Raw genomic sequence first — 18,432 nt, 5'->3', positions numbered from 1 at the left:
ACAACAGATTCCTGACCCTTTATTATGACTAAACTGGAATAACAACAGGTTTAGAATTTTAAGTCTCATGACAGAAGAACTTTTTTCTGTAAGACATACCTGAGATATGGTTTAAATGAATTAAGTCATCCCCTCTAAACCAACCAAGTCAATAAGTTTCAAGTCATGTATTTATACAAGGGAAAACAGGGTGACAGCTCTTCTTAGGAAACACCATAATTCTTTTATCATGCAACATCAGTGAATTCACAGGCTCTAAAAAGATAACTTAATCATTTTAAAGTGAGTTGATATGATATCCAAAACTCTGTACTCGGATATATGCTGGAATGGTAAAACAAACCTTTGTAGGTCAGTGAGTCACCACTGCCACCTTGTGTTCAACAGTCTTCATTACACCTGCAGGCTAACGAGGGCAGATTTGCTACTGCAAAAGATCACACGGGATTCTCAACAATTACAGAATATAGCTTTATTGATAGAATCTTACAAATAAAACATTTATAGTCCACATCACATAAGTTATTTTCTAATTTCTTCTCATAACACCTGAGTTTAAAAAAAATACTGTGATGGAATTGTAGAACTATAAAGGGAAACTGAACAGTGAAAACCCAACCTCTCTCTTTTGCAAAAACCAAACAACCCTTTCTTTCTTTCTTTCTTTCTTTTTTTTTAAGCAGATATCCAGCATTATTACTAACTCTTTGGAAGAGGACTTATTAAAAATATACCTTAGGACACCCAAACAGATAAGCCTTTTTTTTTAAACCCAGGGTGAAGGACCAATGCGGTAGTCCCAAATTGACACTAGACACAAAATACCTTTGGGGACAAGGACAGAAGACAACCTGCATTCTAGGAGCAAGGGTGAGAAGCAGCAGAACCCTTGTCCTTGAGTTATCATTCCTGCATGTGACATATACTTTTCCTTATAAAGTTAATAGGAGCTGGTCCATCCAGAGAAAAGAGGTTGAAGATGCTCATGCCAGGGGTGAAACAAGTCCTCAAAATAACTCATTACTCCTTAGATTTCTAATATGTACAAATGCTTAAAACAGCAAATTTGACACTTAAAATTCAAAAAGAAATTGCCACATTTTTAACCCATGAGGCAAATCTGTTGCCAATGGCAACTTACAATCAGTTGGACTATTTGAGTGTCCCCGCCCCTGATACTAAGCTCTGACTATGACAGGCAACAGGGCTTCTGCACCAATTACAGGTTAAAGAGGATTTCCCTTTGAGGCAGCTGTCTATGAAAGGAAAGCTTTTAAAAGTATGCAAGAAAAGGGAAAGCACTCTACTATTTCCATATTTTATTTTTCAGTTTGTTAAAAACGATTCTATTTTTGAACTCCTCTCCTAAACCAGAAACCCACCAACTCTTAGTTTTCTACTCCAAGACAAATGGCATTTTTAAGGAATGACAGGATCTACAGGGAATGCTAAAATAGAAGTTTAAAATAGCAATGTGAGTTACATAAAGTAAAATCTTCCAGTCTTAGATGTTGAGTGTTAATTTTCGCCTAGCTCCTGAAAGCACTGCGAGAAAAATAAAACAGAAAGACAAAGAACTGTTTTAAACAGTGACAATAACAATGATAATATAAAAAGTTAGACTCCAGCATTCAAAGGAATTGGTTCTTTGGTAAAACTGGACCATAATCCTATCAGGAGTCAGTCCTGCTATTTAATCCAGAATCTTCATAACTAAAGTTTTCCTTCTTCTTCAGCCCATTCTCAAATCTATCAAAGTCAACAGGCAAGACAAGGAGGAAACCTTAAAGTGTCATTGGCAATTTTCCCTCTCATGTCCTTTTCAAAGGATATTCCTGGTTTGAGGAAAGTTCCCCAAGAAGAATAAACAAAATAGATGTGGCTTTTAATTACTGTACAGTGGAAGGATTTTCTAAGTACAGAAAAACTCACAGGTGCTGGCAATGGACCAGTAATTTGTCAGTCACACACAAAAATCAGTTTGCTAACACAGGCCTGGGCTGCAGCTGTGGGCACCAAGGAGAAAGGCTTCTGGAGATACTAGCTCCCCAAAGTGGCTAAAGAACCTCACATTATCAATATGATAATAGTAAATCAATTCACCTAGTGAACCTGGAGATTAGCTCCACCCTGAAGCCAGAGTTCTGAGGAGATAGCATCACAGGGCCTGAGGCTGGTCTACAGTTTCACAGACAAGCATAACCATCCATTCTCTGAAGAGACTTAAAGCAATTAATATTCAATTCAAAACAGAATTCAACCTTTTTGTCTGAGGGTGAGGCAGGAAGCAGTTAGTGCAGTTTAAAACTCATTCACAACCTAGTTAAGTCCTCTGTCCTGCAATCACCTGCAGTGTCCCAATCAAAGTTTGTGAACTTAACATTCAGAGTTCACTAGTACTTCACTTTCATGTCATTAGCGAATTCTAAATCTTGCCTGCACTGATTCCACTTCTAATTAGCCTTATCTAAGTAGAGCATAAACCGCACTCCAGTTCTCAAAATCAACTTGTCACTTTGGAGAAGTCTTGACCAAGGAGGGAAGTTTGTGCAGTCTCCCCTGTAATTCAAACATCTTAAATGTGCTCAGAATGTAACTCTAGGGAGGCAGCTAAAAATTCTCCCAGAAGATGGGAGTGGGAGAAGGAAGGAGGAAATCACCACAAAACCAACTGATTTCTTGCAGATCTCCCTCCATTCTGTGTCAGCCTGAAAGAAGAGGCAACCCAGGCAACCTGTTAGCTCACCTGGCCAGCCATGGACCTCAGGGGTGCTGCCACAAAGCCAACATCCAGCATCTCATTGGGAAAAATCACCACCACTAGGGAACACATGTCATCCATCCAGGTCTACTTCCCTTCTCATTCAGGATTATCCTCACATCGCCTCTTACTCTACTCACATGTTCCTAGTTTCAGTTCTCCTTGAGGAATAATACACAATTGAACAGACTTTGAAAAAATGGGAAGGCATCCTGTTCTCCTGTACCTCTTGTGTAGAAATAGACACCCCATTTCAAAATGTGCCGACTTGAGGTCTAGGATGGATGTTTAAGTTTATGGGCCCCAAACTATGGATTCATCTCCTAATATTTCAAATCAAGTTATGAACACTGGCTATATTTTCGCATTATAGGGTAAAGGATTGAAAATCTCTCAGTGCTGGTTCAAAGAGAAAGAGGCCAGGGTAACCAGAGGAAAAACTTAGGCTTGTCTTCTAAGCCGCAATCAGGTTCCCGAGTCACTCTGAGAAAAGTGGGAGAGGAATAGGTGAGAGGCACTACCCTAGAGGCTGGTTCCCAGGGTGGCTTATTCCTAGGATAGAGTATTTTAAAAAGAGCTGACATTTGAATGCAGGAATACAGTCCGTGTCACAGTTTTTAATATAACTGCCTCTTCCACGGTGCTGCATGGCTGCCGAGTCCCGGGAACGGCCCTGTTCCAATCCCACTGGCTTCTGGCTGGGCCCTACCCGATCTGGATCTGTCCTGAGTACTTGGTGAGGAGCAGCATGATGGTGAAGCCAGTCAAGAGGCCCAGGTTCTGGATGATAAAGGGCATCAGGATGCTGCCCTTCCTTTCATCTTCTTGGCAGACCTCATTCATCTCAGGGAACTGAGACCGAAGGAAAAAGAAGAGCATCACAATTCAGTTCTTATCCTTGGAAGTCCAGGACAAAATCAGTGACTGAGATCATATATATATATAATTTGTTTACAAAGAAAATCAACAGCAGTACTGGCTAGAACTTGAACGTAACAGCCTTCTTCTTCAAGTTGGTAACCACTACTTTACAACTCTCTAAGTAAAACTAAGTACTATATATTCATGAAGTTGCTGGCTAAAAATAAATGTGCTTTGATAAAAATAAAATTTTTTATTGTGGAAAAACTCAAAAAGATCTCTGCTACCAAAATGTTATCACCTGCTTTGGGAAACTGAGCAACTATATAAGGGGAGAGGGAATCCAGGGCCTTCTGATGCTGGGAGCGGTGAGCTGGGCCAGTGAGGCTGGTGATAACTGTAAGATCTTCCAATTTAAATAATGCAAACAATATCCGAACCACACAGAGGGCAGGGCGCCCCACAAAGAAGGGCAGAGGGGTCTAAAATGTCTCCAAGGGGTGAGGCTGGACTGCAGTTGTCTGTACTCTCTTCATCTCATCAAAAATATTATTTTCAAAGGATATGGGGAAAAAAAAAAAATCTTGCAAGCATGCCAAGAAACGTGTCATGCCAAGAAATAACGACAGGAAATCAATCTCTCATCAGTTATATACAAAAAATACAACAGATAAGGTAGCAAATTTAATATTTCATAAATGGTTATACCAGATATTAGCACATACAGTAAAAAGAATACTTTCATACACTGCTGACAAGGAAAAAGGCTAAGCCCTATTAGAAAGCAAATTGGCAATATATATATTAAAAGCCTAAAGCCATGCCTCCTTTCTGACAGCAATTCTGGTTCTAGAATTAAGGTTTGTCCTGTCACCAAATACTACTACAATTGCAAAAACTATTTCAAAGAGTATGCAACATGGAAAAATGTCTATGATAGATTAATAGAGAAGAAATCAGGACATAATATTGTATGCTCACTATGATTACAGTGATTTAAAACAGACACAACGCATTGAAACAAAAAGGAAATAAACCAATGTGCTAATTGTTATTGTTGTTTTAGGGTAGAACAATTGTGGGTAATTTTCTTTCCTTTCTTCCCTCCTGCCCACCTTTCTTCTTTCTTTATCTATCTATACCTATTCTAAATATAATATTTAATTTTAGGGGACCCTGGAGTTTCATCATCTTCTTTGATGACATATGCTAATAGGAACATAAACTTTTCCTCCTTTAAAATCTAATATCCTCCTAACAACCACTGAACTGTACGCCTGAAATAGATGAATTATTTGGTATGTGATTATCTCAATAAAGCTATTAAAAACAGAGAACAACAAAAGCCCTCCTGTCCCCTGAGCTGTGCTCCCATCCAACGAACTGAATAATCTGGTCTAGTTTTGCCTACACGGCATGAACTACAGAAGACTCACCATATCAGCCAGAGAAATATACAAGAACATTCCTCCAGCCAGTGCGAAGATCCAAGTGGCAGAGAAGTGGTTGCCCGCCAGGATCCCAAAGCCCAGACCCACGTAACAGCAGCAGGCGGAAAGGAAGTTGAAGAAGAGAGCCTGCTGGAGACTCATCCCAGCATTGAGCAGTATGACAAAGTCTCCTGCAGCGGGAGAAATGGAAGGGGAAGGATGTTGAAAGAAGAGCCATACAGAGTCTTGGTATCAAAGGACATTGATGAGGGCAGACTGCTTAAACTATGAATAAGGTCTGAGTAAATATCAAGGCAGCCTTGGATTTGAGAACATCTTCGTGTTCAGGAGTCTCTTCCATTTGGGAAACTGGCCATATACTTCCAGCCTAGAAGCTGAAAATTCATAAGATTTTAAAAATAGATAACCAATGAGCGATGGTCTCATTTCTTTTTTAATTGACAGGGAAATAGGAGGTGCTGTCTTCCTCACAATGACAACAAACGGGATTTGGGGGTTAAAAAAAAAAAAATTGAGACTGAGAAAGGTTAAATAATTTGCCCAAAGTCACAAACCAATAAATGGAAAAGTCATGATTCGACCTGGAGTCTCTGAGTCTCCAAAGTCTATACTATTCACACTCTACCTCTGATAAAAGTAAGTACCATACCCTCCTAACCCCTGGCCCCCCACTTCATCCACCCTCTGGACTTCTAAAGGTAGTGTGCGGCACATAGTCCTTTTGCTATTAGCTCATTTCTAGAATCCTCACAATAATTCTGTGAGTTAGGCACTATATTATGAACCCTATTTAACAGGTGAGGAAACTGAGCCACAGGAAATGAAGCCAAAGGGAAATAAACACTCCTGTAAAGACCTCCAGCATTTAAAATTAACATCTACTCAACTATTAAGGGAACATGTTAATCACCTTCAATGGGCACTGTAAAGGAGGGGAGGAATAAGGAATAAGCCACGGGAAGGGTACCGATGCCCGACACCAAGGCAGCACAGGTGGAAGAGGCTGCACACTTACCCAGCTCGTGCGGAAACTCCTCACAGAGGATGGCCACTGAAGTGCTGATGCCTTGGAAAACAGACACGGTGAAGGAGGCACCAATGGCCAGGCCATCGATGAAATTGTGGAGGCCATCACTCAGGGTGATCATCCAGGCCAGAGTGCCGATATCAGAGTAGCGGACACCTTTGAGCCAGGTACATGCACTTTGGGAAGCCTGAAGGTCCTACAAGAAAGCCCATCCCCATGGCCCCAAGAAGGTCAAAGGGTGGACCTGTACTTTCAAGACAGGCCTGGGTCATCAAGGCCATCACACTTAAAGGCTCCCACCAAGCAGCTGCTAGTGCACTGACCTGGACAGAGAGCGAGCCCACAATGACCTTTTCATCAATCATGGAGGCTTTGCCATCCAGCTCACTGTTTCGGTGTTGGGGAATCATGTGGTCCAGATCCCCATTCTGCAGCTTCTCCGTCACACCCTCCTCCTGGTCCTTCTTGGAAGGTTCATCACAGGCAAAATGGTTATGTCCATGATGATGCTGGCGGGACAATGGGGGACATTGCATTACACATGCATTAACCATAAACCTTACTGAGCACCTATTCTGAGTTAAGTGCTCTAAGCACTGGGAGGATCTCATTCCTACCACCAAGGAAGACACAATCAGATAGCACACAACATCAGAAAAGCTGTATTATAAAGCTGTAATAGTATGAATGTAAGGACTTGGTGTCAAATGAACACATATCAAAGGAGTCACCTTAAAAAAGGTACACCTTAACCCCAGCGAGACTGCCACTGCTCAAATTATTTTAGAGCGCCTCTTTTGCAATGGCTAATTTTATTCAGTTCGCCAAATGTTTACTGCATAACTTCAACTACATACCAGGCATTAAAGATATATTTTGGGGAGAATACTTAAAATAACCAGTCCTTTTTCTTTGTGGTCATAATTCATACATGATGAATGCACTTATCAAGCCCTTCCCCTCATACACTAAATAAGTATTATACTAAGGAAAGAAATTGAGAACAAAACAAAGGGGATAAACTATTGTTTAGTAAAAGGCACACTGGCCACATCTAGTCTCTTGTCTGGCCTCACCCCCTGCTACTATCCTTGTGAGGTGAAATGGGATTATATACTCGTGATATCTGTGGTTTTCAATCCATGGTAGGAGGATACCACATAAGTTCACTGTAGAAGTGCTGAGATAACACCACTATCAAAACACATAAGCACTTTGAAATGGGTGCTTTCCCTAGAATTTCCTCTACCGACAATTAGGCCTCACCTCGTTTTTCTGTTTAAGAAGCATCTTCAAGATCTTCTCTGTGAAAAAGAAAAGATAAAATCCCCCAAACACCACTGCAGACTTTGACACATAATCATCTTCCTGAGGGTTGAAACCAAAAGCCTGTGGACCCAGGAAAACAAAATGAGTTTAAGAAAATAAAAATGTTCTCTGGTTCCCTCTCATCTTTTAACCACTCCCTTGACTCTAGGAAAGGAGAGAGACCTACTGGAATAACTCTTCAACTACATTCTCTTTTCAGCAAAATCTAATCCCGGATGTTGTCCTAATGTGACGTCATCAGATCTGTTAGAGTCTCTCTACCTTATTTTCTGATGCAAAAGACAGCTCATCTTTAGAATTTTAATCTCAGGAAGAAGAGCCATGGATATTATTTTCTACTTCTAGTAAGGACTCTGTCATAATTTCTCTTGGTGCTTTACTACGGGGCATACTTTGTCAATAAATTCCATATTTAAGGAGAAGATGCGTCTGTTTATTTTATCTAGTGTACCTGGATGATCTGCTTGTAAGCACAAAGGGAGATGTTATAGTCATACTTTCTAACATGGGAAATTCACCCCCCCAATTCAAGAGTAAGAATTGCAGCATTTTCCTGAACACAGACATCTTCCCACTGATCACCAAGTCCAGAAAGCTTTGTGTATGACTGCATCTGTCAATTTTTTGTGTGTTTTTGGCTTTGAATTCTTTCCAAAAACTTCACTTAATAAGGGAAAAAAGAGAGTCCAGTGGGAAGAGGACTGCGTAGAAATCAGGCAAATTCTATTCTAAGTTAAGCTTCTGGCTTGTGGAGGGATCTCAGGTAAGTGTTATGTGACCTGGACCTCCAGCCTCTCAGGAAACTCCAGCCTTCTCCTGAATAGGTCAAGGATAAAAGTAATCATAAGCAGAGGAACTCTAGGCTGCTTAGGAGGTAAGTGTCTTCCTTTCTATTTTAAAGGGACAAAATGTGATTACCACCCCAGTGTAGTTTTCTAAAAGATATAAAATTCTGGAGTAGAAACAAAACATACGGGTCAACTCTCCAAGAGAGTCAAATCATCTTAGAGAAACAAGTGAAGTAAAAACTGGAAACTAACATCTCTCTACAAAAGGCCATAAAGGACGGCAGAGTACAAGAGCATGGCTTAAGGAATGATAAACGTGGATTCTATGCTCAGTGAGAAGGAATCATTGGCTAAGCGGGTAAAATATTACTTGCTCTATATATGTCACAGAGGTAAGATAAGGATTGACTAAGAAAATCTACAAAAGCATTTTGGAAAAACATGAAGTATTAAAAGAAGCATTTGGCCTCTTCTTTTTGCTTCAATTACAGCTATGTCCAGGCCTGTCAGACCACCTATAATGAAACGTCTCAGGCTTATTGCAATTAGCAGATCTACTGAAGAGCTTACACCAAATCACACGAGACACCTCAAAGGCTGACTGCCAAACTTTACAAATACTAAGCTCCCTCCTCTTTTGCGGAGGATTTTCTCATTAACCTCTGCCAAAGGCCGAAGGTACTGTCAAAGCATGTGAAATCAGATTGTGTTTTATTTGGATTACCTTTGCCCCAACACTCCCTACTGAGGCAACCAGACTTTTATATCACGTCCTGTGAATTCTGCTAGTGTGCTTTACATTTCTCTGAGCCAAAAGCCCAAGTGGAAACTATAAAATGATCCAGCTATGCTGGACTGTTCTACTCCACAGCACATACTAGGCACCAGGAGCTAAATGTTTTACAAATATTAACTCATTTAACCCTCACAATATCACCATGAGGTGCATCCTATTATTTTCTCTGTAATACATATGAAGAAAGAGAAGCCTGAAGGCTAAGTGCCTTACCCGAGGTCACAGAACTTGGACATGGTGGAGGCAGGATTTGAACCCCGGCTGTCCGGTATCTAGAGTCCATGCTCTACAACCTATGCTCTTCTGGCCTTTCCTAGCTCATGCCTGTCCTAGCTTCATTTTCCAAAAGGAAAGGACCCTGAACTCTCCTCTCCATGCCCTCCATCTAAATGGAGGGTCCTCCCACTCTGCCCCAGGTACCCCCAGATGGGCTGTGCTCCTGTGAGAAAGCCCTGGCTTGCCATACCTCGGGGATGAGCTGGAAGAGGGCGTTGGAGAAGAGGGTTCCAATCGCCAGAGCTATGAAGTAGAGCAGCAGCCTCTTGTAAAAAGTCTTCTTCATGAAGGGCACCACGCAGGCCCCCATGAGGGAGCAGAGGGAGATGACGGTCACACAGAGGAGACCATATCCCCACACTGCAGGTTGTGGGAGGGCCAGCCCCACCCAGGACAGAGAGAAGGGCCAATGCCCCATTGCACAGCAACCACCATTTTTAGGGGAGGGACGGTGGAGAGGACGGAGAGGCAACAAGGAAAGTTTGGGTGGATATTAACAAAGGAAACAAAAAAAGAACAATCAGAGAGACAAGTAGGGAGGGAGAGAGAGAAACAGAAAATTTGTTAGTGATTCAAGTCTGATAAAATTTTCCTCAATCAATTCAGAAGAAATAAGGAGGAATGCAGGGTGCCCCTGGAACCTTGTGACTCCTGCCCCTGCAGTCTTTGGGGGCTCCAGTCACACCCGCCAGCTGGGCAGCGACTGACAGGGCGGGTTGCTGCCTCGGCACACCTCCGGCACAGACGCTGCCCACTGGAGACTTTGGACTCAGCTCTCTTCAAAAGGAAACAAGAACAAATGGGAAGAGACTGATTGCTTGGCCAGTTTGCTTTGTACATCACATCTGTACGGTGTATGCACATGTGACACTACTTGGATTTGGTTTGGTTTATGCAAAATATGACAAAGTTGGGTGTGCAGGGCAGAAAGGATGGAGAACAACTAGGACCGGATTCCCACACAATTCAGTCTCTTAGCTTCTCAGGTTTTTGTTTGTTTCCATTTGCTTTGGGAGGGACTCAAGTATAGAGAACAGAGTTCCAGGGTCACCCGGTCGCAAAGAATATTTCCTCTGGCATTTCCCAGTGTCACACACTCCAGGCTGTGCATCCAGGCCCGGGACGGGGCAGGACAGATCTGTGCCGAGGAGAGCCATTTCCCTGCAAGCTGCAGGTGTAGAGTATGCACAATTATTTTATTTTCATTCAAATAGGCAGCAGGGCATTTCACTTCAAATCTTTAAAAAAAAAATCAGTAAATTAAATTTCTGGAGCTAAAAAAATAGCCCAAGATGAGGCTCCCCCTTAGAAGAGTTTATTAGACTCATGTGGAAATTTTGAGAGGGTCAAGGTAGTTAACCTTGAATCAGATTCCTTCTTTCATTATGAAGGAAGAACAGGAAAGGCATGGGAATCCACTGACACCAGCTCTTTACGAATTACAGCTCCCACCATTCCCAAAGGCAACCAAAGATGTGGCTGCACGTCACCGCTCCTGGACCAGTGTCCCTGGCCTGAACTGAAAAGGGGGCAGACCGTCAACTTGGATTTTATTTTTATAGCTCCTCAGTGACAACAATTAAAAAATAAAATTAACAAACATTTCAAAACAGTCAAGTAAGGGTACCAGGAAGTCAAACCTGTCAGGAAAAAGTCAAGATGCAAGGTATAAAGGGTTTCAGTGCCCCTTTTCATTATTTTGTCCTCTTTCTGTTTACCTCTATGCTACAAATTAAGGACTGCTTTCTAAACAGGCTCACTTACTTTTTAAGGCCAATTCTATGTATCAGTTGGTACAGCTCTTTCCTTCCATCTTATTCCAGATGGGTAATTTCTTGGTGGCCAAACTTGACCACTGCTGGAATTTCAGAGAGCGTATACTTTATCAAGGGCTTTCCTTACAACCCTACAAATGGGGCTTAGGAAAGTCACTCAGGAAGGGAGGGAGGCTGAGCAAGTCTCCATAGGGAGGACAAATGCTAGAGCCTTGCATCTGACATCACCTGAAGAGGCCAGAGGCAATCCTGGGTGCCCCGAGGAGTGAGAGAAGGCCCTTGAGAATCCAAAGTTTGAAGTCATCTGTGTCCCTGATCCAAGGGCTAAATTAATTTTTCAGGTGGCAATTGGTGCCCGAGGTCCCAGGGTGAGGGGGGACACGTCAGCCAGAAGAGGCTCGGCTATCGATGACCAAGGGGCACGCAGGAGAGAGGTGTGTGTGTCTGTTCTACCGCACCTCTGGGATCAGCTGGAAGAGTGCGTTAGAGAGCAGCGTTCCAATGGACAGGGCGATGAAGTAAGTGAGCACACGGCTGAAAAACGCTTTCTCCGTGCAGGGCAGGACGAGAACTCCCAGGACAGAGGCCAGGTTAATCAGTGAAACACTGAGGACACCAAAGCCCCACACTGTGGAGGAACAAGAACAGATGAGGGCCTCTATTACTGAGGGCAGGAGCAGCACCGCTGCCTGGGGTGAGCCGTTCCAAATTCAGGCCTGAGGAGGGCAGACGGCCGAGGTCGGCCAACATTTTAGTGTTGTGCAGAATGCTGAGGCAAACGTATAAAGGTGCTATCCCAAAGGACTTACCTTTCAGATGGAGAGACAGATGAGCACAACATGAGAGGTTAAATACCACGTGAGCTCAACAGTAGCAGAAAAACAATGGCAGCATGTGCTGGGCACTAAACGTCAGCCGCACACAGCAGCGCTACTGGATTTCAGAAGGGCCATTAGGGACTGAAAGGAACGGTGCACATCTGCAAACCATGGTTGGCCCAGTGGGACTAGAGCAGAGGCACCGGAAAGGAGAGGGGTTAAGGAATAAGTGGGCCAAGGGTAAGACCTCTGTAAGGTCTTCAATGTTGAACTAAAAAAAACCCAGGCATTGAGGTCCCCTTGTGGTTTAATGAAAACCAAAAGGACAAATGCCCAAAACAGCATCTGCAAGGCTGCTCAAAAAGTCCAAACTCTGAACATTCACCAGTCACACTGTCCAAGACACTAATTATGTGCTAGACCAGGTCTGTGAGTACAAAACAATGTGAGTACGGTCATTACTAATTCTGCCCCTCCCAACGCTGATAATGAGTCCCTGGTTAAACAGTCAGCGAGAACATTATCAGGCCCAGAAACTCTAGGCCCAGAAACTCTTTTATCAGCATACCCTGAGGGGTGACTCGAGAGATGGACCCATGAAAATCCAAATACCCCTGGCTTTCTCCCATCCTAGCTTACCTTCCAGTGCACTGGGCTTTCCCTCTTCTGTCCGCTCATTCTCTTCATTTTCCTTGTTCTCAGCGGTGCAGGCCTGGGCATCCAGCTGCTGGAGAATGGTGGGGCAGAACTCCTGGAACTCACTCTTCCCAATCTGTGACTTGTTGCTGAACTTGTGGGCAGCAAAGAGTTCTCCAGAACTAAAGCACTGAAACAATGTGGGGGGAGACAGGGGCAGAGGGCAATGAGCCTCCGGAATCCAAAAGTTATACCTTGCCCCTAAGAAGGGACCTACTCAACCTTCCGAGAGGAAAAGGAGAAGGGAGACATTTCCAAATTTCAGGAAATCTGTAAACTAATCTCTAGAGATTATAGCAAAGTAATTATTGAACTTGAAAAACTATATGCCATATCAGAGATCCATTAGCTGCCAAAGTTACACACTTTAAGCACACTCATCTGTAAATGGTTGCCTGAGAAGTTTTGTGATCAACTAAATTCCAGCCATTTTGACCATGGTGTGGTTTCTGGAAACAGGATTCTATTTGTATACCTGAAGATATAGCTTCACTGAGATAACAAATCTGGCTACACAACACAATAGCCCAGGGAGCTATTATAATAAAATGCAGATTCCAGATATTTTCCCAGAGCTATTGAGTACTAGAAACTGTGGTACCACCCAATCAAACCAACATGTGGGGAATATCAGTCTCATCACCCTACAGCATTATCCTCAGCCAAAAGAATGTGTTGACAGGTTAGGGAAGGAAAAATCCAGAGTCAAAATCTACCATGGTGCAAGTGTGGACTGCCCAGTGGGCTCCCTGGGAGGCCTCGGGTGAATGGTTCTCACTACTGTTTCTATAAACACTGCAGTTGTACTTCTAATTCACACTGGGTGCCAGTCTTTCTCTCAGATTGGATTTTCATGGGTCAATATCTCAGTCTCCCTGCCTGGGTGTGCTGATAAAAGAAGAGGTTCGGGGTGTATACAGCTGAGGGCTGGGCTCTGCTGGCCTGGGAGGCCCTGAGACCCTCTGGAAGCCCGAGTCAGGCTGCGTGACCTTCCTGGGGTGTGCTCGGTCTCCCCAGTGATGTGTATCTGCCACACCACATGGGTCCGGCAGCCTACTCTCTCCCCAAATTCGAATCATCCTTCATGGTGCAGCTCCAGGACTCCCCATCCATGAACCTTCCTTGATTCGTCCAGCTCACACTCGTCTCAGCTCCTTCTCTCATTTCTGAATCCTACAATTACAGAACTTAAACCCTTATTTTCATATCAGCTAAAATGGTTCTCTGTCGTTCATCTCCACCTCTTGACAGGACAATCCTTAAATATGACTCACTTTTCCCCTCTTTTTCACAACATTCAACACAGAGAACAAAACAGATATACAAAGACATTGCTGGTTGACTTGGCTGCCACAAATAGCTTCACATGCCGAGTAGCCAAGATGATACGGAAGAAAGAACACAGAAAACTCACTAAGTATGGGACGCTCGGTATCTCTCCTATAAAAGGAAGATAATTCCACCTGCATCTCAGGATACTGTGGGGCTCACTTGGGATAGTGTTTAAAGTACTTAGTAAACTATAAAATCTATTAGAAATGCTAACTGTCCTGGCGGCTACTGCTTACCAGCATTTCTATGTGATCCAAGTACAGTTCTGGGGAAGAGCCTAGAGCTGAGAACCTCTACTTCACTACTGTCCTTTGTTAAGGGCTTCAAAACAGCCCCAGCAAATGTGGTCAGAAGGCACTGCAGGAGACTTAGACTCTGCTAATTCAGAGAATAGGTGAAAAACAATTGGCCTATCTGCTCTATCAAGATTTGCCTGCCCCAGTCTCACCCCAAGTTGCTTAGCTATGCTGTGCCTGATTAAATTGTGAACGCCTAGTGTGCTGAGCAGAGCTGTTGGCAGAGATGGGCACCTTACCCTCGAGAGGTTTCTCTGTTCCTGCTTGAGCTGGGTGACGTTTTCCCGGCCCACCCCCACATCCAAGTGGTTGAGGAGGGCCTTCAGCTGCTGCAGAGTGAGGCTGTCGCCCTCACCGTAGCGATGCATGAGATCCTGCAGGAAGGAGGCAGCAGTGATGGCTGGCGTCTTCACAGTCAGAGCGTAAGCCTCGGGAGCAGTTCTCCATATGCTGAGCAGGGCCAGGAGGAAGCAGCTATGCAAGGCTGGGTGCAGCAGCTTCATGGTGACCAAAGACGCCTGCAAGAGAAAGAAGCCAAGTGAAAGTGAGGCTTAAGAAAACCTCCCTCTTCTCCTCTCTGTCTGCCAGCAACCAGACAAGGCCCATCAGCCATACTTTTGAACACAAGAGGGGTGTGTGGTGGACTGAATTGTGTACCCCAGTCTGCACATGTTCTTGGTCCACATTCTGGGGGTGTGGAGTCATTGTAAATAAGATCTCTTCAAGAAGTTACTTAAGGTGAATCAGGTTGGGCTTTAATCTGGACCACTGGAGCCCTTCATAAGCAGAGTGAAAGTGAGACGGAGAGAGGAAGCCATAAGGAAAAGAAACTGGAAGTCAACTGAACCTGGAGCAGAAAGGAGAAGATGCCGCCATGTGCACTGCCAAGTGACAGAAAAGCCAAGGACCAAGGATTGCCGGCAGCCAGCCCCAGAACACCACAGTGTTTGGGGAGAAAGCATCACCTTATCGAAACTTTGATTTAGGACTCTCCTAGCCTCAAAACAGTGAGCCAATGAACTCCTGTTGTTTAAGCCTACCCACTGGATGGTTATTTGTTTTAGCAGCCAGGAAACGAACGCAGGATCTTTGACTCATTCCTCTCCTTCAGACTCTGAATCCACACAGCATTAAAGTCTGACTCAGAAATACATCGAGTATTCACCCTTTTGTTAATTCCTCTACCTAGTTTTATAAAACAACAAACTTTATTGTGGTAACATATATACAACACAAAATTACCCATTTTAACCACTTTCATGTGTACAATTCAGTGGTGCTAATTACAGTTGCGATATTGTGCTACCATCACCACCATCCATTACCAAAACTTTTCCATCATCTCAAGCAGAAACTGTTTCCAGTTAAGTAATAACTTCCCACCCTCCTTGCCCCCCTGGCCCCTGGTAACCTCTAATCTACTCTCTACTTCTATGAATTTGCTTATTCTAGGTATTTCATGAGTGAAATCATACAATATTTTGTCCTTTTAGTATCTGGCTTAATTCACTCATCTGGCCTAGCTTTGGGGAAAAACCAGTTTTGTTTTGTTTTGTTTTTAAAGGATCGAATAAAAAATAATAAAATAACAAATTCAACAGGTTTGACTGGATAAAATTTAAAAATTAAAAACACAACTTTAGGGCTACATATTTCTTTAAAATCCTTGCCTTTTAGAGGTAAATACTGAAATTTTTAGAATTTAGTATTTAGAGGTAAATACTAGATTAAGTGGTATCTTATTTGGGACTCCAAAATAATAAAGGAAGGAGGTATGTGCATGGGGGTCTAGAGAAAGAATGGCCAAGAGTTGATAATTGTTGAAACTGAGTAACAAGTCGATGGGAATTCACTACATTATTCTTATAATACAGTCTCATAATATACACCAAACATGACAAAGGTTTGTTTCTATACTGCATAAATTAGTAAACAAATATGAAAAATACTCAGCCTCTCTAGTATATTAAGAATACAAATTTAAAACAGGGATGGTGCCATTTTGCTACTTATTAAAACAGCAAAACTGGTTTTTTGGGTAGGTTAATGAAGTTAAATAAACAGTAGAATAAGACATGACTGGTGGCTGAATAAGTATGACTCTTTTGAAAAATTATGTGATAATAAAAATATTTCAATTCTTTGAATTAGTGATCCTATTTCTAGAATTTACCCTAATAAGAAATAATCTAAGGTTGAAAAAGCTATGGACAGGAAGACGAGTTACAATCAAGTGAATTATAATATGCCAATTTCATGCAAGACTGCGGAGCTGTCAAAAAAGAGGATCATGGATACAATGTTAAGTAAAAAGCAAAACAATTATGTAACCCAGTTAAGAACACAGAAAAACTTAGGTAAATTAGATAGTAGAATTGATGGTGACTTTTCTTTTGTTAATCATTTCCCTTAGTATAGTTATAATTTAATCAGCAAAATATAGAAGTATAAGGAGAGAAATGATCCTCTGTAATCCAGACCCAGGAGCCTCATCCCTGCAGCTGTGTCCCACCACCGCCCCCCCCACCGGCCCCCCAAGTTGTCCAGGGCTCAACAGCAGGCTGCTCCCAGCGAACCATCGGACCTTTGCTCGTGACAAGGCACTGAGAAGCAGAGTGGTTAAGAGCAGGCTGGTTGAATCCTGGCCCTGCCACCTACCAGCCATGTGACCTTGGGTAAGTTATTTAACCAGAGCCGATGTTCTAAAATCACTTCACATGGTGATGCAGCTTTGGCCTTTGGTGTCAGACGAACCTGGCTTGGATCTCCACACTGCTGTTTGCCAGGTAAGGGACCTTGGGCAAGTGACTTAGCCTCTCTCTACCTCAGAGGATTACTGTGAGGATTTAATGGCATAACCTAGGTCAAAGCCCTCAGAGTGTCTGAACTATGGAAAGCACTCAATAAAATTTAACTATTATAAGATATAATTAGCAGTATTCCTCCACTTTGAGTTGCTCTCCGCCAAACATTAAGCTGCTAATGGAACTATCAGGAATTCCCTGGTAACTAACTTTGCTCTCAACTAAAACTATCATATTTACAGCCCTGTAGCAAACACTTCACACAGATCCCCATCACAAGTGTAACTGGGGACATTCTAGCCTTTCAGTTCCAAACATGGGGCATGCACAGACTCTGTGATCATAAAATTGTCACCCTCCAACAGAATACACTGGAGTCTCATAAATGAATGAATGGATTAGGCATCCATAAAAATGATGGTTATAAAAGTGTTGCTTTGAAACTAACAATTCCCAAATGTTCACTGAGAACCAAAAATTAAATTATTGTGAGCAGAGTTTATCTTAGGCTAAAGAAGAGGTTATCCACCAGACTGCATGATAATCTATGGCATGGGTTGTGCTGTCAAAATAAGGAGGAGGAACTCTGCATGGATTTAGGAAAGGAAAGGCAAAGAGGATGATGATGATGGCATTCAGTACACCTATGCTTAGCACTTGACAATCACTGGTATACTCATCCCCATCCAATAGACGAGGAAATATGCTAGCAAGTAAATTGAATTTTTCATGTATCAAAGACTGGTATGAATAACACCAATGTCTGTGCATTAATTCTTCATGAAGATATAAAAACCCATGTCCTGGAGCCCATGGAGAGCCACAAAATCCTGCATGTCTTTGAGCAGATCATTACTAATTTCTATCAGCCCCAACTAGCATCTTAAATGCAGGCTTAAGATGCCCTGGAGACCTCTGGGAGGAGCACCCCAAGAATGCAGAGTGCCTCAGAGGTCAGACTGTATTACAGGTCATTTCTGTAAAACAAACAATTGTTCCCACTTTAGCAATATTTCTCAAAATTCTCTGTAGAAACTTCAAACACTCAGAAAAAAACAATCAAACACAAAAACATTTCACTCACCCAAGGCAAGTGCCAGCAGCCTTGCCTGGACGGGTGCATTGCCATGCAGAGTAAGCATTTAAGAAGGATTTGCTTTTCACTGACTCAGTGGCCCTTGGGCCCTAGCATGGCAAGCTCTGGTTGCCTGGAGGCTCAGATTCCTGAAGTGGTAGAGAGAAAACACCATCTTGTGGCTGTACTATTGGAAAACCAGCTCACAAGTCAACTTTACCTCTCCCAGGTAAACCCCTCTCCCTCTCCCTCACAGCACTGCTGCCCTATCCTTTAGGGAACCAGCTGCTCTGAGCTCCAGTGACTCCCACAAGACAATATCCAGGCTCAAGAGACCAGGCAGCCCC

At 42.9% G+C, this 18,432-nt stretch overlaps 2 protein-coding genes across 4 annotated transcripts in view; both read right to left on the bottom strand.

The window, feature by feature from the left end:
* Window positions 1-457: 457 nt before the first annotated feature.
* The window catches only part of SLC39A14 (solute carrier family 39 member 14), a 50,547-nt gene continuing 32,572 nt past the window's right edge, over window positions 458-18,432 (bottom strand). For 2 of the 3 annotated variants that reach the window (XM_037813460.1, XM_037813462.1), the window contains exons 2-9: window positions 14,446-14,724; window positions 12,522-12,708; window positions 11,523-11,692; window positions 7,367-7,489; window positions 6,424-6,609; window positions 6,089-6,296; window positions 5,059-5,243; window positions 458-3,613 (exon numbers count right to left, since the gene is read on the bottom strand). In XM_037813460.1, coding sequence (XP_037669388.1) covers window positions 3,467-3,613; window positions 5,059-5,243; window positions 6,089-6,296; window positions 6,424-6,609; window positions 7,367-7,489; window positions 11,523-11,692; window positions 12,522-12,708; window positions 14,446-14,724 — 1,485 coding nt within the window. In that variant the 3' untranslated portion in view covers window positions 458-3,466. Of the gene's footprint in view, window positions 3,614-5,058; window positions 5,244-6,088; window positions 6,297-6,423; window positions 6,610-7,366; window positions 7,490-9,479; window positions 9,650-11,522; window positions 11,693-12,521; window positions 12,709-14,445; window positions 14,725-18,432 lie in introns of all 3 variants that reach the window. The other variant, XM_037813461.1, reaches the window with a different exon arrangement.
* PIWIL2 (piwi like RNA-mediated gene silencing 2) overlaps window positions 14,593-18,432 on the bottom strand; it is a 186,434-nt gene continuing 182,594 nt past the window's right edge. The window contains exon 26 of the mRNA XM_037813455.1: window positions 14,593-14,724. The gene's annotated coding sequence lies outside the window, so the exon portion shown is untranslated. The remainder of the gene's footprint in view (window positions 14,725-18,432) is intronic.

Source organism: Choloepus didactylus, chromosome 20, assembly GCF_015220235.1.
Source record: "Choloepus didactylus isolate mChoDid1 chromosome 20, mChoDid1.pri, whole genome shotgun sequence".
Lineage (NCBI taxonomy): Eukaryota > Metazoa > Chordata > Mammalia > Pilosa > Megalonychidae > Choloepus > Choloepus didactylus.
Note: the sequence above shows the minus strand (reverse complement) of the source record. Positions and strands in the feature narration are given on the sequence as shown.